The sequence below is a fragment of the Thamnophis elegans genome, chromosome 12 (genome assembly GCF_009769535.1).
Source record: "Thamnophis elegans isolate rThaEle1 chromosome 12, rThaEle1.pri, whole genome shotgun sequence".
Classification (NCBI taxonomy): Eukaryota; Metazoa; Chordata; class Lepidosauria; order Squamata; family Colubridae; genus Thamnophis; species Thamnophis elegans.
Window position 1 is genome coordinate 46,178,758 of NC_045552.1, and position 21,150 is coordinate 46,199,907.

At 47.8% G+C, this 21,150-nt stretch overlaps 1 protein-coding gene across 1 annotated transcript; it reads left to right on the top strand.

Moving 5' to 3' along the window:
- Nucleotides 1–128: 128 nt before the first annotated feature.
- LOC116515885 (DNA-directed RNA polymerases I and III subunit RPAC2-like) lies at nt 129–9,174 on the top strand. The gene is made up of 5 exons (XM_032228176.1): nt 129–316; nt 1,663–1,760; nt 4,959–5,035; nt 7,377–7,459; nt 9,045–9,174. Exons 1-5 carry the CDS (start codon nt 275–277, stop codon nt 9,090–9,092), a joined length of 348 nt encoding a protein of 115 aa, XP_032084067.1. The 5' UTR covers nt 129–274; the 3' UTR covers nt 9,093–9,174.
- Nucleotides 9,175–21,150: the final 11,976 nt, after the last annotated feature.

A 21,150-nucleotide genomic window follows, 5' to 3' on the forward strand; every position in this document is an offset into this window, starting at 1 on the left:
AGACGGAGGACCGAAGGCAGGAGCCGAGATGCTTGCTGGGAAGCAAAGTTCTTTCGCGCGGAGGGAATGCGTGTGAAAGGCGGAAGTAGCTACCGATTGGACGATGGGGAGGAAGTAAGGAAACTGGCGGCCGGGAGGCGTTTTAACCCCTTCATTACAGAGGCGTTTTCCCAGGAACGCTTCTTGTTTGAAAAGAAGAAGGGGGGGGGAGTGGTTTCCTGACTTGGAGACTACGACTCCCGGCATCCCCTATGCTCCTGCGCATGCGGGAAAGATGGGAGACGAAGAGAAGCAGCAGCCGCGCGTGCTGCAGATGGTAAGGCTGGCCGCAGGGAGGTGGGCAGCGTTCTTCTAGGCTAGCAGGCAGAAATCCAGCAGGTTAAGCCTAAAGCAAATCAGCAACCACCCATTAATTATAATTAGTGGAAATTGCTGCAGTATTTCTCTTTCTCTCTCTCTATTATCTATCTATCTATCTATCTATCTATCTATTTATCTAATCTCTGTCTGTCTATGTCTGTCTGTCTGTCTGTCTGTCTCTCTCTATCTATCTATCTATCTATCTATCTATCTATCTATCTATCTATCTATCTATCTATCTATCTATCTATCTATCTAATCTCTGTATGTGTCTGTCTGTCTGTCCCCCCCCCCCCCCCGGCTGCCTATCTACCTACCTACCTACCTATCTATGGCTACAATAGCTGGGGAAAGGATGGATGGATATAGAGAATAAGTAGAAGAAAGGAAGGGTATTCTACCCTCTAATACTGGTGTACTGCTCTCAAGCCATTTTTGCCCAAAGAAACCCCATCTTTTATAATAGAATAGAATAAAACAGAACAGAATTTTTTATTGGCCAAGTGTGATTGGACACACAAGGAATTTGTCTTTGGGACATATGCTCCCAGTGTACATAAGGAGAATAAAAATACATGAATGTCATGAATCATAAGGTGCAACATTTAATGATAGTCATAGGGTACAAATAAGCAATCAAATCATGCTAGGAAACAATCAATATAAATTGTAAGGAAACAAGCAACAAAGTTACAGTCATGCAGTCATAAATGGGAGGAGATGGGTGATAGGGACGATGAGAAGATTAATAGTATTAGTAATGCAACCTTAGTAAATAGTTTGACAGTGTTGAGGGAATGGTCGGTTCAGCAGAGTGATGGAGTTCAGGAAAAGCTGTCCTTGTGTCTAGTTGTTCTGGTGTGCAATGCTCTGTGGTGCCGTTTTGAGGGTAGGAATTGAAACAATTTATGTCCAGGATGCGAGGGGTCTGTAGATATTTTCACAGCCCTCTTGTTGACTCGTGAAGTATGCAGGTCCTCAATGGAAGGCAGGTTGGTAGCCATTGTTTTTTCTGCAGTTCTGATTCTCCTCCGAAGTCCGTGTCTGTCTTGTTGGGTTGCAGAGCCAAACCAGACAGTTATGGAGGTGCCGATGACAGACTCAATAATTCCTCTGTAGAACAGAATCAGCAGCTCCCTGGGCAGTTTGAGCTTCCTGAGTTAACGCAGAAAGAGCAATCTTTGTTGTGCTTTTTTGTTGATGTCTTTGATGTCAGGTGTCCATTTTAGGTCTTGAGTGAGATATGATAGAACCTAGAAATTTTACCTTCCAGCTTCTGATGTTATTTCTCTTCCTCTGTAGGTACGAGCTGAGGGGTCGGATAAGAGCTGTGTCACGTTTGTGCTCAACAATGAAGATCACACACTTGGCAATTCTTTGAGATACATGATTATGAAAAAGTGAGTGTAAGGTTCTGTTGCAGGGTGGATCCCAACTTTTCTTATTCGGAAGGAGAACTATTTTTCCTTTGAAGACAAAAAGCTTCAAAGGATACAGGGCCAGTCCTATAACGCCCCTTTACAACTCTTTAAAATAGCTGGTTAATTGTTCTAACTGTCAGGAAACTTCTCCTTAGTTCTAGATTGCTTCTCCTCTTGATTAGAAGCATATCTCTTCTTATTTTATTTTATTTATTTATTTTTCAACCAAATTTGGTACACAGAGGATTTACCCTCTGGAAACAGATCCTGGGGGGTGGGGAGAGAGAGGGACACCCCTGGAGTGTGTCTCTGTGTGTGTGTGTGTGTTCCAGCATAACTCTGGAACGCCTGAGCCGTTAAGAAGAGCAAGTGCGGGGTCCTAGAGCTGCAATTGTTTCTGATATCATGGGAGGGTGAAGTGATAGCCTGGGCCGTTAAGGAGAATGAGTGAGGCATTCTAGAGCAGCAATTGTATGTGATGTCAGTTCCTTTGCAGCTTCCTCCCGTGACATTCACCTTCCAGTGGATCAATGGAGAAATGCCTGATGGGTTTGGGGCAAAGTGCCAGGATCATAGACTGGGCGGGAAAGAGGAGCTCATGGGAGGGGGAAGAGAGAGGACAGGGATGATGGGCATGGGAGTAGGGGGAAGTAAGTCCCCTTTCAGAGGCTTCCTGTCAGACAAGCGCTTTGGCAACACACACAAACACACACGTGTTAGTAATATGAACAGTATATATACATACATACATACATACAAACATACCGTATTTTCACGACTATAAGCCGCACTGAAAATCCTAAAATTTTATCAAAAACCGGCAGTGCGGCTTATAACCCGGTGCGCTTTATGTGTGAAAAAAGATCGAAAATCTCTCCCTCCCGACGCTCAAACTTGAAGCTCGCAAGCATGCACACGTCCCTCGGGTCTCTCCCTTCAACCTCGCTACTTTCTGAGTCAGAGCAGAGAGCCACCCAGCTCCCAGCCCCTATAGACTGGGCTGTTCCGTCACCCCCACCGCCGCAAGAAGGGACGGCAGACCGGCGCAGCCCTTCAGGATTTGCCGGCGCCGAGCACCCCATCCGCCCCAGCAGTCACCCTGCCTAACTCCGCTCCGCGCCCCAGCCGGCTCTGCGCTGCCGGTCAAGGGCGCACGGGTGGCCAGTGCGGCGCCGGTCTTCCCAGCACACCACGCCGGCCGGGCAAGAGCCGGGAGAGCAGCGGAGCCCGAAGCCTCCCGCGCCAGAAATGTCCCGCTAGCCGACGCCTGCCACGTGCGCCCACCCGCCCGCCTCGGGGACCGCAACCCGGGCGCCCTGCCCGCCCCATCCCCCCCCGCCTGGCTCACTGATGCGGATGACATGGGGCATGCCGCAGCAGGCGTGCAGCCAGAGGACTCCGAGCAGGGCGGCGGCAGCGGAGGCACAGGAGCGGGCCAGTGGCGGGCGCGGGGCATGGCAGTAGGTCAGCATCCTGGGCGGGCGGGCGGCGGGCAAGGCGCGGGAGGCGGAGAGGACAGAGCGACCTGACCGCGGCGCCCCAGGCCCCCGCGCTGGCGATCTCCCGGGGTGGCGTGGCTGCGCGGGGCCGCTCAGCGGAGGAAGGCGGCCGCCTGGCGGGAGAGGCTCGGCCGAAAGGTGCCGGGGCTGGAGCCGCAGACCAGGCATGCCTTCCGCCCGGGAAGTCCTGCCCCTTCATCCCCGAAGGCCGGCGCGCGGTGAGGGGGGCCGGCGTGGAGGCGAAAGTACTTTGCACATGCTCCACGGTCGCCGCGCTCTCCGTCCCAGCCTTCGCCGAAGCCGGCGGGCTGCCTCCCGAAGAAGCCGCCGGAGCGTCCCAAGCCAGAAAATGCCCCAACTCGGGCAGACGGAGTTCCAGTTGCAACCTGCGCACGTGATTCGATGAGGAACCAAGGGGAGCCGGGTCTCTGAGCGCGGCTTATAACCCGGTGCGCTTTATATGTGAAAAAAGTTTAAAAAATTAACATTAACTGATACTGCGGCTTACAATCCGGTGCGGCTTATGGTCGTGAAAATACGGTACATACATACATACAAACATATTTTTAGAGTTACAACCCCCGGTATGCCCAAATATGGGCGGAAGATCACTACTTCCATTCTCTGTCCTTCGGCTCGTCACAAGAGACCATCCAGACAGAAACTATTTCAAGCTATTTAGCTCTCATCAGCTAGCCATTCCCTTACAGCACAGGTTCGATTCCCAGTAAGGGTATGGCTAGCTGATGAGAGCTAAATAGCTTGAAATAGATCTATACTAGTCTCCCTTTATTTATTTATCAGCACAAATACAACAAATGTAACAAAAAGGCAACAGTAAAAATATTGGGTTTCTGTCTGGATGGTCTCTTGTGACGAGCCGAAGGACAGAGAATGGAAGTAGTTGTAACTCTAAATATATGTGTGTGTGTGTGTGTGTGTGTGTGTGTATAGATAGATAGATAGATAGATAGATACATACATACATACATACATACATACATACATATATATGCAGGTTTTAGTGTATTCGGATCTTTTCCCGTGTGAGATTGAGAGTATCTTGGCGACGTTTCGATGAGATCCCACTCGTCATCTTCCAGGCTGTGCGAGCAAAGCGTGATCGATGCTGCCGTCCCTCTATAAATACTGGTGGGGGGGTGTGGAGTGCTGGCTCTCTTGCTGCAAGCAGATTGGTTGGCTGTGTTGTAACATCTTGATTAGTTGATGAAGTTGATGTTTGCAGATTAGTCAGATGTTTTGTAACCTTCTGTGTGGCTGAGGTACTGGCTGTGTGCCTATTGTTCTTTTGTGTTGTAATGACCTGGGTAATGGGGTGTGTGATGACCTCCTGAGCTCTATTGTAGTGATATCTTGAGTCCTGTGCTGCAACCTCCGATCACGCTTTGCTCGCACATGCACGAGGCCGAAGACACCAGCCTGAAGATGACGAGTGGGACCTCGTTGAAACGTCGCCAAGATACTCTATCTCACATGGGCAAAGACCCGAATACACCAAATATATATATATATTAGATAACATATATCCATTTGAGTACTAAATGTAAAGCCCAACCTTTCCTGGTGTATGATTTTCAGAGCATAAGACAAACAGAGAACATCCTTTGATGTTTTCCCCTCTGCCTCTGTCACAGTCTTCTCTTTCTTTTTCCTGCAGCCCTGAAGTTGAGTTTTGTGGTTACAGCATCACCCATCCCTCGGAAAGCAAAATCAACTTCCGCATCCAGAGTAGAGGTGAGAGCGTTCAGCCCTTCTTCCTGGGGGGAGGGGGGACAGGAGGGGGGGCAACAAAAATAGGCCGGCCATCTTCTCCCTTTCATGAGAAAACCTCGTGCCTGCTTTTTCAGCTCACGAGCTCCATTGCCCCAGGGAGTCTTGTCTTTCCAGAACGATGACAGGTCACCCTCCAGTGAAGGGCAAGGAGGAAGCGGATTCTGCTCTAATTTGCCGTTAAACCACAGCAACAAGGATTGTGTCTGTAAAAGAGCTGCGTAGAAAATTCAGTTTCTGGGTAGCTAAATCTTTTTTGGTCTCTTGTCAACATTTCAACTTTTTTTTTTTTTTGCATTTCTGTTAAAAGCAGATCTCTTTCAAGTTTTGCAGGGATTTAAGATAGCCTTCCCTCCTTAAAATTAAACTTTGAATGTGTGTCCCCCCCCCCCCTCCACAAATTAAGATTCTTTCCTCACCCAGTCTAGGCTTTGACATGTCATTTGGACTCTGGTATAACACAAACCAAGAGAAAATTTGCATCGTGATTCAAAATGTAAGATATTGGCTAAGAGACTCAAGAATGGAAAGTTCCCGGGTAAATCCTGCTTCTGGTATGAATTGGGACAATCCCTCTCCAAGCCTGAGATCCTTTCCATCCGGTTTAAGGGAAGCTAACACGAAGTACAGAGGCTGCTCTAAGAATTGTAATTAAATAGTGTACATGAAATGGATTGGTCTTCAGATGCTAACCTTTGGATAACTTGGTTGTCTGCCTTTGATGACCCAAGAATTGCATGCGAGGATATATGCAGAATATATAGCAGTGATGGCAAACTTTTTTTGGCTTGTGTGCCAAAAGCTGGGGGAGTGCAGGGGGGTCGTGTGCGGGCATGCCACACCCAGAATGCTATGCGCACGACCCCAGTGCTCATGCATCCACGATCAGCGCTCCCCCCCCCCATTTTTGGCATGTTTTTTTCACCCTCTCCAGGCTCCAGAGGCTTTATAGGAGCCTGGGAAGGGCAAAAACAGCCTCCCCCCCCCCCCCCAGAGGCCCTCCGGAGGCTTCAGGATCTTCCCTGAACCCTCCGGAGGGTGAAAAAACGGCCCTATGGGAAAACCGGAAGTTCAGGAATGTACTTCCAGTTTGTTTGTAGGGCCAGTTTTAGCACTCCATGGCATTCAAGAGCCTTCAGGAGGCTTCCCCAAAGGCTCAGGAGGGCGAAAAAAAACCCTACGAGCAAACTGGAAGTCACTTCCGGTTTGTCTCTAGGGCCGGTTTTAGCCCTCCGGAGCCTTCAGGGAAGCCTCCTGAAGGCTCTTGAACGCTCCGGAGGGCTAAAACCGGCCCTATGAGCAAACCGGAAATACATTCCTGAACTTCCGGTTTTCCCATAGGGCTGGTTTTTCACCCTCATGAGGGCGAAAAATGGCTTCAAAAGAAGGCCAAAGTCAGCTGGCCAGCGCGCGCATGTGTGCTGGCCAGCTGACAGGGTAACACCTCACGTGCCCTGACAAATGGCTCCACATGCCATAGGTTCGCCATCACGGATATATAGACAGCACAAACTGCAAGGCAGGGGAGGTTAAAAAAATACTCATAATCCTAGTCAGTCAAGGCGGAACCCCCTTGCATGACGTAAGTCCGAAGGGATGGCATTCGTTTGCACTGACATGGCTGCCATCTTACCTTAAACAAGCAAGGAGATCAGCTGGTGGGAGATGCAGGGAGTTCAGCTCCTTTTCTGATCTTCCATGCTCATTGCAGACTGGGAGGGGTTTTTAAAAAATGCAGCCTAATAATTAATGTTCACATTACTAATTTACAAGGCAAAGGCACGAATTGGAGGATAAGTTATTTTTATCCTATTTGGGCCCTGAGGGATTTGTATGGATCCCAGCATTTCATGTTGCTATTTCATGATTTTGACCAACTTATTGATGCCACCTAAAGTCTGATAGGATGCGGTGGCTAAGACACTCAGCTTGTCGATCGGAAAGGTTAGCAGTTCGGTGTTTTGAATCCCTAGTGCCGCGTAAACTGAGTGAGCTCCCGTTACTTGTCCCAGCTTCTACCAACCTAGCAGTCCGAAAGCACGTAAAAAATGCAAGTAGAAAAATAGGGACCACCTTTGGTGGGAAGGTAACAGCGTTCTGTGCGCCTTCGGTGTTGAGTCATGCCGGCCACATGACCACAGAGACGTCTTCGGACAGCGCTGGCTCTTTGGCTTTGAAATGGAGATGATCACCGTCCCCTAGAGCTAACAGGCATGTGCGAGGGGAACCTTTACCTTTTAAAGCCTGATGATGTCAGCAGCATACAAATCATATAAATAAATTTGATTTTTCTCTGATCGCACAGGAGGCCTACCTGCTGTAGACATGTTCCAGAAGGGACTGGAAGACCTTATGGGTGTTTGCCAACACGTGCTTAACACATTTGAGGTAAGTCAGAGTAATTTGCCTGGCAGAGAAGATATAACATCTCGGTAAAGGAAATACAGAAGACTGTAGGTAAAACTAAGGCCAAAGTCCTGAGGTTTTGAATGGAGCAGGGAGTAAGAAACCTGATACGGAACATCTTGAAAACCCCAAACTGTTCATTGGATAGTGTAAATAGGGGATTGTCAAAGTCAGTAGCATGGTGCGCTGTAAGATAAGCAGGCATGGTCACAAGCTTTTAGGTTTATATACCATTCCATAGCACTTCATAGCATGATTCGAGTGGTTTGCAACGTAGAAGTAGTATTTCTATGTTGCCCCTAACAATCTGGGTCCAGAATACAGTAAAGTAGAGCAGAGCAGAGCAATAGGAATAGAATGGAACGGAACAGAGCTGGAAGGGACCTTGGAGGTCTTCTAGTCCAGCCCCCTGCTCAAGCAAGAGGATCTATATTATTTCAGATAGGTGGCTGTCTAGTCTCTTCTTAAAAACCTCCAGTGATGGAGCGCCCACAATTTCTGAAGGCAAGCTCTGTTCCATGGATTAATTGTCCTCACTGTTAGGAAGTTTCTCCTTAATTCTAGGTACCTTCTCTCTTTTGTTAGTTTCCAACTATTGTTTCTTGGCCTGCCCTCCAGTGCCTTGGAAAATAAATTGACCCCCTCTTCTTTGGGGCAGCCCCTCAACTACTGGAACACTGCTATCATGTCGCCCCTTGTCCTCTTTTTCTCTAGACTAGCCAAACCCAACTAGCCATACCCAGTTCCTGGCTCCATTCTAAGGAGGCTAGAATCAGAGTCCCCTGAAGCGTGAGAAGGGCGGCAAATAAATTTGATAAATAAGTTAAAAAAAAATACATCTGTGAAGTTCCCAGAAGATGATCTAATTAATTTACAAGCCTCGAGACAAAGTTCAAAATAAATCCATTCATTTATTAGGATCAACATTCTGGCATGTACTCCTGCGGAGCCAAAACTGGCTTCCGCTTAATTGCGTTTGAACTTTATCCCTCTATCTCCTCCCTTTTATCATGCGTCATAGATCATATTCACGAACTAGGTTGTAGAAATATGAGATCCAACTCTGGCCGAAGGCATGCATGAAATCCTCCCTCGAATGCCAACCTGATAATAGTCATGGCAACGCTTTACAAGTTGACAACATAAATGAAGGGATCTTAATAAAGCCATCATTGGTGGCCATTTTCATGCCGGGATGCAGAGGTGGTATTCAGCAGGTTCTGACCAGTTCCAGAGAGCCAGTAGTGGAAATTTTGTGCAGTTTGGAGAATCGGTAAATACCACCTCCGGCTGGCCCCGCCCCCATCTATTCTTTGCCTCCCAAGTCCCAGCTGATTGGGAAGAAATGGGGATTTTGCAGTATCCTTCTGCTACGCCCACCAAGTCACGCCCACCGAGCCACCGCCACAGAACTGGTAGTAAAAACTTTTGAATCCCACCACTGTCGGGATGGTGAAGCAACAGACATCCGCTAATCAAAAGACTGGACTAACTGTCTTTTACTGAAGTGCTTATCTCTGATTCTGTAGACCAAAAAGTCAGAATCTTTCTTTGTTTTCTATTGCAGGCAAGTGTAGAAGAATACAAGGCCATGAATGATTTGACAATGCAATAGTGTGCCACAGAATGGGTAAACCTCTGCATACAGCGACGGGTTTGGGGACTACGACTTATTAAAAAGACATTTTGATTTTTTTATTTAAAAAAATATCTCTTTTTCTAAGACCTGCGTGATGGGATCTACATTTTCCCTTTAGGGTTTACAACACGCCTATCGTCAGGGAGCGGCGAGAATCCTATGTTAATACTGCAGGTATTTTAATTCAATGGTGGTAACTCTTCAAGGTTTTCCCCACCCAAGTGAAAGTTCAAGTCCCTGCCCAGCACCCACATGTCCATCACATGATCCAATCAATCACCAGCCCAACTGGAGATGCCTCCCAGTCACGCCACTCCAGGTGCGGGGCAAGATGTCCTTGACGCTCTGAGAAAAGGAATGTTGTTATGACTATATATCCCCCATACTCCATATGGTGTAACGGGGCCCAGCGTCCACCACATGAACACACGCACGCACATGCGCACAGCGCATACATGCGTCCTTACCTCCTGCAATGCCTCCACGACGCTCCAGATGCTTGTTGGAGTGTCGCGCAGGCGCCGTATGCTCCTTGCGCGTGCGTGGAAGCACCAAAGAGCTCAAATACAGGTAAGGAGGGCAAGCGGGTGGGCCCTCCGGAGCACCGTACAGGAATGGTACCGGGTGCTCCTGGCAGGCACCGTTATGCCCGGACCTGGGCGCACCGCCTCCAACACACCACTGGTGTGGACATACGTTCTGTTGTGCCCAAGGGAAGGACATGAAAAGTGGGTGGAAGCTTAAGAGAAAAAAGATTGAAATAAGGAGGGATTTCTTAACCATGAGACCTATTAAGCAGGAGTGGCCTGCTTCTGTGGTGCTCCATGAACGGAGGGTTATCAAACAGAGGGAATCAATCAATCTTTATTATGATCCCAGACAACCAACAGAGGTTGGACCAGTGGTGAAATTCAATTTTTTCCTACCGGTTCTGTGGGCGTGGCTTGGTGGCCATGGCAGGGGAAGGATACTGTAAAATCTCCATTCCTTCCCGATCAGCTGGGACTCAGGAGGCAGAGAATAAATGCGGGCGGGGCCAGCCAGATGTGGCATTTGCCGGTTCTCTGAACTACTCAAAATTTCTGCTACCGGTTCTCAAGAACCTGCTGGATTTCACCCCTGGGTTGGACAGTCATTGGTCTGGGATGATGTGATGAGGATTCCTGCTCTGGGCAGGGAGACTGCAGTGGCAGCCAGAAAAAGCCAATACAATCCTAAGTTGCATTAACAGAGGGATACAATCAAGGTCAAGGGAGGTACTAATACCACTCTATAAAGCCTTAGTAAGACCACACCTAGAGTACTGCATCCAGTTTTGGTCACCACAATATAAAAAAGATATGGAGACTGTAGAAAAAGTGCAGAGAAGACCAACCAAGAGGATTAGGGGACTGGAGACTAAAACATACTATCGACGGTTGCAGGAACTGGGCATGGCTAATCTAGTGAAGCGAAGGACCAGGGGAGACATGATAGCCCTGTTCTAATATTTGAGGGGCTGCCACAGGGAGGAGGGGGTCAAGCTTTTTTTCAAAGCACCTGAAGTCCAGACAAATAATGGATGGAAACTGATGAAGGAGAGATTCAACCTGGAAATACGGAGAAATTTTCTGACAATGAGGAACAATCAACCAATGGAACAGAAGTTGCCTTCAGAAGTGGTGGGAGCTTCATCACTGGAAGCTTTCAAGAGACTGGACTGCCATCTGTTAGAAATGGTGTAGGGTCTTCTGTTTGGGCGTGCATGCGTGTGTGTGTGTGTTGGACTAGATGACCTACAAGATCTTTTACAACTCTCTTCATCTGTATCACCCCCATATTGTTGAAACTACAAAATTGACCCAAGGGAGACCAATACATTGGAAGGCTTATTTATGTAGTATTTGCCTAAATCTTTGCCCCGAAGCCTTGTCTCAGTCTTTCATTTGTGAGAATTTTTTGGTTGAAACTGAATTAAGATTCCCTGACAGAACAATTAACCAGTGGAACAACTTGCCTCCAGAAGTTGTGAATGCTCCAATACTGGAAGTTTTAAAGAAGAGATTGTACAACCATTTGAAGTGGTATAGGGTTTCATGCCTGAGCAGGGGGTTGGACTAGAAGATCTCCAAGGTACCTTCCAACTGTCTTGTTCGATATTCTATAAGACAATACAGGGTTTTCCATGCCATTGTGTGGAACTGAACAAAAATCTTTCGATCCCTTTACAACAAAACAGTTCTCCCTCAAAAGTTTTAGATGCTGTTGCAAATTGTGTTCTGTCAAGGTTTGTTGAAAGCGGCTTCAAATGTGTTGGTCGCATCTTGTAGACCTGTTACTACAAATGTTGCACTAATATCTGTTAACCAGCATTTTATTCAGAAAAAAAAGTGATTCTCATTTTAGTCTACATTAAACACACGTTATGATTTGCATAGACAAGCAGAAAATCCTAAATCCTAATAATACAGTGAGAATATTACAAACTCTTCAAAGGTTACTAAAGTTTTAAAAAAAATAAAGTACAGTTGCTTTGGATCAGCTGGAATTTAGGAAAGATTGGATTCAAAATTAAATCTCCCTCAGACCATCTTTCTGAATTAAATTGGAAAAATTTGGAAAATTGGAAAGCTACTCTGATAGAGGCCTAAAAGTAATTTAGCATTACGGGTATTCTTTAATTTATGACAATTTGTGCAGATTCTCAGCCATCCAGGTCATGGTTGTCCCAAAGGTGCTTTTTCAGGAGGCAACTGAACTTCCTTGGTTTTTTCTTCTTTTGAAGACATTTCACTTCTCATCCAAGAAGCTTCTTCAGCTCTGACTGGATGGTGGAGAATGGAAGGATTTATACCCCTTGTAGACAGCTTATCATTTGCATCCTTTTAGAGTCGGATGTGAGTATGAATGGATTTCCATAAAAATTGCAGACTACAGGAACCATTTGCACTACTCAGGTGACTGAGGACGTAGATAAATCCCCATGTGGCCTCAACGACCCTCTAAAAGGATGCAAAGGACCAGCTGTCTGCAAGGAGTATCAATCCTTCCATTCCCCACCATCCAGTCCAAGAAGCCTCTTGGATGAGAAGCCAAACCTCTTCAAAAGAAAAAACAAGAAAGTTGCTTCTTGGAAAAGCACCTGTCAGCATCACTCCATTACATAATTAGGAAAGAAAGACTAAGAGACTCCATGGGAAGGAAATCCAAAGTACTTTTACTAATTATAAATGGTAAGCAAGCAGTTGCGAAGCAAAGTCTGCTTAATTAGGCGCGAAAGCAATTGATATATAGAATAGCCCATTCCCCCCCCCTTAGGATCATAGCTCCAGTCCAATCATAAGTCCTTCAAGTGTCAGGTGTGAGATAACTTCAAAAAGACAGGCCGAAGATGGAATGTCGAGGCCGTTGATGCAGGCGGGAAAGACACACGCATGCGCAATCCCAACGTCTGGTACATCCTAGAACATTCCTCCAGCACATCAATTAACCCCTCCCAGATACCAGCCCTCCCTCCCCGTTTCATGGCAGCTGAAGCAACAGCAAGGCAGAAGCTGACATCCGGCCGTCCCCCGGAAAAAGGCTGTCAGGCCTGGAAAAAAAAACAAACGAAACAGACAAACGACAAAACACAAAAAGAAAAGGGAGGGGGAAAAAGAAAGTCAAGGCTTGTCGGGATAAGCAGCATAAAATTTCTGTAGCAGGCGGGGAGCACGAACATGGGATTTATCAACCCATTCTGTGTGGGAGGGAGGAAAGTGCTTCCAAGCCACCAGGTATTGGATGCGATTACGGTGCCTGCGGGAATCAAGAATTTCACGAACTTCAAAATGACGTTCCCCATCAACTAGTAACGGAGCAGGTGGAGGGTCATCTGGGGGGCGCAAGTGGGAAACCCGAACAGGTTTGATGAGGTTGATGTGGAACATCGGGTGGATTCGGTTGAGGTGTTTTGGCAATAGTAAACGAACAGAAACAGGATTGATGACCTTCACAATAGGGAAAGGGCCAACATATTTGGGTCCTAATTTCTTCGACTTCTGCGTAGTGTGCAGGAATTTCGTGGACAAATATACCAAATCTCCAGGCCGGTATTCATAGGGCTGAGTGCGTTTCTTATCTGCTTGCTTCTTATGGGCTTTATGGGCAGCGTCCAAAGTGGAAAGGGTCAGTGGCCAAATGCGACTGAGACGCTCACTCCAGTCCGCAATTGAAGGAACTTGCGGTTGGTCACTAGGCAATTCGGGAATAGGAACAAAATCTTGACCGTAAATGACCCGAAAAGGGGTGAACCCCGTGCTGGAGTGAACCGAGTTGTTGTAGGCCACCTCAGCATGTGGTAACAAGTCGACCCAATCGTCTTGTTGATAATTGATGAAACAACGTAAATATTGTTCAAGGACGGAATTTGTACGTTCACAGCTGCCATTAGTCTGAGGATGGTAGGCGGAGCTAAGGCCCTGGGCGGAGCCAATGCGTTTCAGAAATTCCTTCCAAAAATTGGACGTGAATTGGACCCCACGATCGGAGATAATACGGTCGGGCACTCCATGCAAACGGTAGATGTGGGAAATGAACAGTTTAGCTAATGCCTTGGCGGAAGGAATTTTGTGACAAGGCACGAAATGAACTTGCTTGGAAAACAAATCAGTGACCACCCATATAACGGTATGCCCCTGGCTTTCGGGAAGCTCAACAATAAAGTCCATAGAAATCTCCTTCCAAGGGGCCACCGGGCGAGCGACAGACTGGAGCAGTCCTTGCGGTTTCCCCGGCGTTTTTTTGGCGGCAGCGCAAACTGGGCAACTGGTCACATAAAGTTCAATGTCCTTTTTTAAAGAGGGCCACCAGAATTGTCTCTTCACGAGATGCAAAGTTTTTACGAAACCAAAATGACCCGCCAATCTGGAGTCATGAGCGCGACGAAGGACGATGAGCCGTAGGGACGCGGGGATGTATAATTTAGCACCAATCCACGGTAGATCGTCCCTCATGGTGCACTCGTCCCGATGGTTCAGAAACCAGTCGTCGTGAGGAAGAGCTTTTTTAAGGTCAGAAAGTAGATCTTGAGGCACCTCCCTCTGTGCTTGGGTCTGTTGACGCGTAAGTACCGGAGCTGCCAGGAGCGGTTGGACGATACTCAGTTTAGAGCAATTATATTGAGGTAATCTGGACAAAGCATCCGCCATGAAGTTCTTTCCTCCCGGGATATACTTTAGAGTGAAATTGAAACGGTTGAAATATTGGGCCCACCGCATTTGTTTGGGGGAGAGACGACGAGGCGTCCGCAACGCTTCCAGGTTCTTGTGGTCAGTCCACACCTCAAATGGGTGTTTAGCGCCCTCTAGGAAATGGCGCCAAGTAGCCAGGGCCCAACGGACCGCGAAAGCCTCTTTTTCCCAAACCGCCCACCGTCTCTCCGTGTCAGTGAGCTTTCGGGAGGTGTACGCGCAAGGCTGCAGGTTACCCTGGTCGTTGGCTTGCAGCAGAATGGCCCCTACGGCGACATCACTGGCATCAGCCTGGACGACAAAAGGCCGGTCTAGGTCAGGATGCTTAAGAACTGGTTCAGCGGCAAAGAGGCGTTTAAGTTTCTCGAATGCCGCCTGGCATTCCATGTTCCAGTCCAAAGGCTTATTAGGTTTAGGTTTCGGGTCGCCCTTCGTCTTGAGCAAATTAGTAATAGGGAGAGCAATCTTAGCAAAAGAGGGAATGAATTGACGGTAGAAATTAGCGAAACCCAAAAATTTTTGCAATTGTTTACGAGTTTTGGGCGCGTCCCATTCAGTGACCGCCTTCACCTTCTCAGGGTCCATTTCAATGCCATCAGGTGAGATGCGATAGCCAAGATAGTCAATTTTAGTTTGGTGAAACTCACACTTAGACAATTTGGCATAAAGGTTAGCGGCACGGAGCTTTTTCAAAACCGTGCGCACCAGGGCGACGTGGTGGTCATAATTGCGAGTATAGATAAGGATATCGTCCAAATATACGATAACGCCCTTGTACAGATGATCGTGCAAGATCTCATTAATAAGTTGCATGAAAACAGCAGGAGCCCCCTGTAGGCCAAAAGGCATAACCCGGAACTGGAAGCAACCAAGAGGGCAGTTGAAAGCAGTCTTCCATTCGTCCCCTTCCTTAATGCGGACTCTATAGTAAGCTTCCCGGAGGTCCAATTTAGTAAAGATGCGGCCCTTCCCTAGCTGTGCCAACAAGTCTTTCATCAACGGGAGTGGGTAGAGGTTCTGAGTTGAGACAGCGTTCAGGTTTTTAAAATTACAGCATAAACGAAGAGAACCATCTTTTTTTTCACGAAAAAGTACAGGGGCAGCCACTTTGGGTCGAGCAGGTTCAATGAAACCACGTTTCAAATTTTTGTCAATGAAAGAACGCATTTCCTCCATTTCCCTGGGCGACATGGAGTAAATCTGGGGTTTAGGGAGCTTAACCCCGGGTAAAATGTCTATGGAGCAATCAGTAGGCCTGTGGGGGGGCAGATTGTCCGAAGATTTTTCGCTGAAGACGTCCTTAAGATCCCAATATTCTTTCGGAATTTTCTCCTCTCCTGCAATCCTCTCCTGCCCTCTAGCGGCCACTTCAGGAATGTCAGTGATAGGTTGGTCCGGAGAGCCCTCCCCCACTGGAGGCACCTTCGAGCGAACGCGTAAGCGGCCTGTCCGCCAATTTATGTGAGGGTTCCACTTCCGGAGCCACGGGATGCCCAAAATGAGTGGCCTGTCCATGCCAGGTGCGACCACAAAGGAGATAAGTTCAGTATGGGTACCCATCGTCATTTCCAAAGGCTCCGTGAAAAAATGGGCGCCCCCCCCCCGCAATGGATCCATCTATTTGGCAAAACACAATTGGGGTTTTCAAAGTGCGCAATTTGAGGCCCAATTTTTCCACCATGGCTGGGTTGATCATGGATTGGGAACAGCCAGAATCAAGTAAGGCCAGAAGGGTGGCAGGTTGCCCCTCAGGAGGAACTTTTAACTCAATAGGGATGAGCAGGGGCCCCTTGTTTGAACTCACCCAGTGAGGCGATGTGTCGTCATCGGAGTCCTCAGAAGAAGAGGAGTTGGCGTCCGCGTCTCCCTCTAATGGCTGGGCAAAAGGAGGGGGGTTGGATTCCACAGCGAAAGCCGTTTCCTTCTTCTTCTCTGCGACTCTGCCAGACTTTTCCTCACGTTTGGGAGGGAGTTGAGCAGAGAGGGGCAATTTAGCACGGCATTCGGGGGCGGTGTGCCCTAATTTGCCACAACGAAAGCATGTTAAAGGTCTGGAGAGGCCTGAAGGGGCCCCCCTCCCTTCACCTCGCCGTTTGAAGAGCGATTGAGTGGCTGGAGGGGGGAGGGACTTGGCAGCCCTTTCTTTCCGCTTCCTCCGTTCCTCTTTAGCATAACGGAGCCGGGTTAAGTCGAGTTTAGCGTCCGCTGCATGGTCAAACCACGTGATCAAACGTCTAGGCAGGTTACGATTGACACATTGTTGATAAATGTCTTCATCTAATCCTGAAGCAAATTTGTCCAGTAGGGCGTCCTCCCCCCAGCCTCTCATGTATTGTGAAAGACACTGAAATTCCTGGATGTATTGGGCGACAGGTCTATCGTCCTGTTCAAAGGTTATAAATTTCAATTTGCTCCGCTTCTCTGTTAATGGGTCATCAAAACGTTGGCGGAAAGCTTCCATAAAGCGGTTGAAATTCCCCAAGAGGGGAGAGCCAGACATATGCAAAGCAGTTGACCATTTGGCAGCTTCACCATCCAATGACAAAAGAACCATTCTGACCCTCATGATGTCAGTCTCAAAGTCTCGGCCATAAATTTCCATGTAATTAAACACCTGCATAAGAAAAGAGGCCAGGCCAGCAGAATCACCATTGTAACACACAGGCAAGGGAGGGATTTTAGCCATCCGATGTCTTCGGGGGGGTGGCCCTCCGTGGTCAGCAAAACTTCTAGCTGCAGGGGGTGAAGCAGGCCGAGGGGGAGGGGGAGATGGTGGGCGTGGGTAACGTTGCCAATTTCTCCAGTCTCTTTCCTCCTCCCCCCTTCTTTCCTCAAAGTATGTTTGACCCCAATAATCAGGTAATTCACTCCGCTGGGGTTTTCTCATGGGCCCCTGGTGTTGCCAGCTTCTCCAGTCTCTGTCATCTTCCCCCCTTCTTTCCCCAAAGTACCTTTGACTCCAATAGTCAGGGAAATCACTCGTCTGGGGTTTCCTCACGGCTCCCGGCTCCAGCGATGGGTGTCGGGGTTGTCTTTGGGTGATTCCAGCATTCCAGCTTGTCTCTGTCTCTCTTTGTCCCACCGAAGTCGACCATCGGGGTGGGGGAGGTTCAGGCTGGCTGGAAATTTGCAGTTGAAATAAATCTTCGTGTAAGGAGAGGTCGGGTGGGCTGGGCTCGTGTAGAGAAAGGTCAGGAGGTCCTACTCCACTTGAATCCGCACCTCCAACGGCCCCCCCCTCCTCTCTGATTGGAGAAGACATTATCTCCCTTCTCGGTAGATGTAAATCTCCTAGAAAGGGATTAAGGAGACTTTGCTTCTTGTCAGCATCACTCCATTACATAATTAGGAAAGAAAGACTAAGAGACTCCATGGGAAGGAAATCCAAAGTACTTTTACTAATTATAAATGGTAAGCAAGCAGTTGCGAAGCAAAGTCTGCTTAATTAGGCGCGAAAGCAATTGATATATAGAATAGCCCGTTCCCCCCCCCCTTAGGATCATAGCTCCAGTCCAATCATAAGTCCTTCAAGTGTCAGGTGTGAGATAACTTCAAAAAGACAGGCCGAAGATGGAATGTCGAGGCCGTTGATGCAGGCGGGAAAGACACACGCATGCGCAATCCCAACGTCTGGTACATCCTAGAACATTCCTCCAGCACATCAATTAACCCCTCCCAGATACCAGCCCTCCCTCCCCGTTTCATGGCAGCTGAAGCAATAGCAAGGCAGAAGCTGACAGCACCTTTGGGATCGCAACAATATGTTTAATGATAGTTCAAAATTGTGATGGTGTCAGGAAAAGCAACTTACAACCCATCCTCAAAGTGACCACTGTCACAGTCAGCTGATCACAATTTAGCACTTGGCAATCGGCTCACATTTTTGCGGTCATGCAATCACAATTTCTGACCTTCCCAGCTGGCTTCTGACAAAATCAGTGGGGGGAGCTGGATTTGATTAATGACTGTGATTCACTTAGTGACGATATGATTCACTTACCAACCACAGTAAATTGGTTGTTACATTGGTCCAGCTTAGTGCAAAATTCGCCGTTAAGTTGAGAAATACCTCTAGGACAGGGGTGTCAAACTCGATTTCATTGAGGGCTGCATCAGGTTTGTGTTTGACTTCGGGTGGGCATGGCCAGCTTGACATCACTCGTGTCTGGGGCGCCTATGGCGGCCCGAGCACTCTGCCAGCGAAAACGGGCTCCCAAGCTCCGTTTCCGGCTGCGATGGCCTCCTGCAACCTTTATCAGCTAAAACAGAACTCGAAGAGGGGGGGGTGCATGTGGGCCAGTCCCTCACTGTTTCCAGAGTGGCCCTGTGGGCCAGATTTAATCACCCAATGGGTCAAAACCCTTGAGTTTGACATCCATGCTCTAGGAGGTTGAGCCCGAAGGAAAGACACTAAATTGGATGGAGTCCCAGTAGATGGATCTAGGGTCAGTGGTGGGTTGCTACCGGTGCGGACCAGTTCAGCTGAACCAGTAATGGTTTGGGGGGCCGGGTTGCTGGAACCGGCAGCGACCCAGGTCAGCCACGCCCCTGAACCAATTCTCCGGGTGCCACCATAGGCGCCACCATCTTGTTTTTCAGTTCTTCGCATGCACAGAACAATTTTAATTGCATTGTGCATGCGTGTGCAGTGCGCATGAAGCGCACAGGTTTCCAGCATGCCCACGAGCGAACTGGCAGTAGTGCCTGCTGGAACCCTCCCCTATCTAGGATTATAATTTCAGTCTTTTATCAGTAATCTATTTAATTCGCTTCCTAGCATGAGGAACGTAATGAAAGCAAAGGATGAGGGATAAAGATAGAAACATTGGCAAGATCCAAAACAGAGGGCACTTATATGCATTCCGGAGGATCTTCTCTTTCAGGATCTACTGTGGTATCCTAAGCAAAGAAATCTTTCTAAATAGGAGAATATAATATAATCACATATAACCAGCTCATAGATTGACAACATACTAGAATATCTGCACTCAGGGATTGGGACATACATATATACATACATACATGTTTCTGGAGTGGTGAAAAGTAGGCATTCTGTAAAATCTTGCAATGTTGCTTTTAGGATTCGTGACATTTGGGGCCAGGGTGGCATTTTCTCCTCAGACAGGACTTTTGTTTGAATTTGGTGTCATCTCGTTCTTGGCTAGGCTTAGCTTGCACTACGTTGAAGGTTATGGTGGCTCACTGTCAGTGGTGGGTTTCAAAAATGTTTAGAACCTCTTCTGTAGGTGTGGCCTGCTTTGTGGGAGTGGCTTGCTGGCCATGTGAGTGAGTGGGAGTGGCTTGGCAGTCGTGTGACTGGGTGGGCGTGGCCAACTTGTAAAATGTGGTGAAACTCACTTAACAACGCTCTTGCTTAGCAACCAAAATGTTGGCTCAGAAACTCTGGCATTTGAAGCACGCAAGTCGTAAAGCTGTCAAGTTACAAGACCCTTGAACCCCTAACCCTTTAGAAAACAAAATCCCCAGGGGTGTTCTAACTTGACAGCTTTAGGACTTGTGGACTTCAACTCCCAGAATTCCTCCTCCAGTCATGTTGGCTCAGAAACTCTGGCATTTGAAGCATGCAAGTCTTAAAGCTGTCAAGTTACAAGACCCTTGAACCCCTAACTCTTCAGAAAAAAAAACCCAGGGGTGTTCAAACTTGACAGCTTTAAGACTTGTGGACTTCAACTCCCAGAATTCCTTCTTTCACTCTTCATCTTGATGATGTGCGGATGGGCAGAGGGAGGGAGCTGGAACCGGTTCTAAACGGCACTGTAGATTTGTGGCACCTCTTCTATAGAAGAGGTTAGAACTGGCAGGAATCCACCCCTGCTCACTGTGTATTACAGTGATAAATCCACCCGTGTTGTTAGTTTAGGGTTTTGTTTAGTGGTGAAATGTAAAAAATTTTTTGCCACTGGTTCTCTGGGCGTGGCTTGGTGGGGGGAATCATGTGAGTGGGTGGGTGTGGCCAACTTTTTTTAATTTTTAAAGCATTTTTTATTACCTATTTGCCTGAACCGGTAGTAAAAAATGCTTTAGGAAGTAAAGAAAAAAAAAAAGGTTCAACTGTGCTGGGCAATTCTGGGAATTGCCCCACCCTTTTTAAAGCATTTTTTCCCTGCCAGTTTGGGCGAATAGACAAGAACAAAATGCTTTAAAAAGCGGGGGGCGGGAGAGAGAAAGCTTCCAGCGATCCCGCGGCTCACAGCTGAGCCACGCGATCCTCGGAAGCATTTTTTTACTACCGGTTTACTACTGGTTTACTAGGGAACCAACGACAATAATCCTTACTGGTTCGCGCAAACTGGTGTGAACTGGTAGACTTTCACCCCTGTTTTTGTTAACTTGGATTCTAGCAAAAACAAGATTCCACCAACTATTAGTGAGTCGGGCATCAAAGCTGAATTTATATGGGACTTGTTCCAGATCTTCAGCTTCATGGGTGATGTGGTCTTCTAAGAACATCTCACCTTTATTATCTTCTAGAACCGTGATGGCAAACCTGTGGCACACGTGTCCGAAGTGACAGATGGAACCATGTTGCCTGGCATGCTCAAAGTCACCCGTTCCTCTTTTCGGTTTCTGGCATGCATGCTTGCGCGATGATCAGCTGACCTTCATACATGCAGCAGTGCCAGAAACTGGAAGAGCTGGTCTTCTGTTTTCCGGTGTGAGCATGCATGCTGGCCAGCTGACTGTCGCATGCACATGTGCACCAGTATTTGGATGATTAGCTGGCTGAAACCAGAAGTTCATTTTACCGCACGTGCATACCCCCTGGGCAGCTTCTCTTCCAGGTTGTGGCCCAGACGAGCACG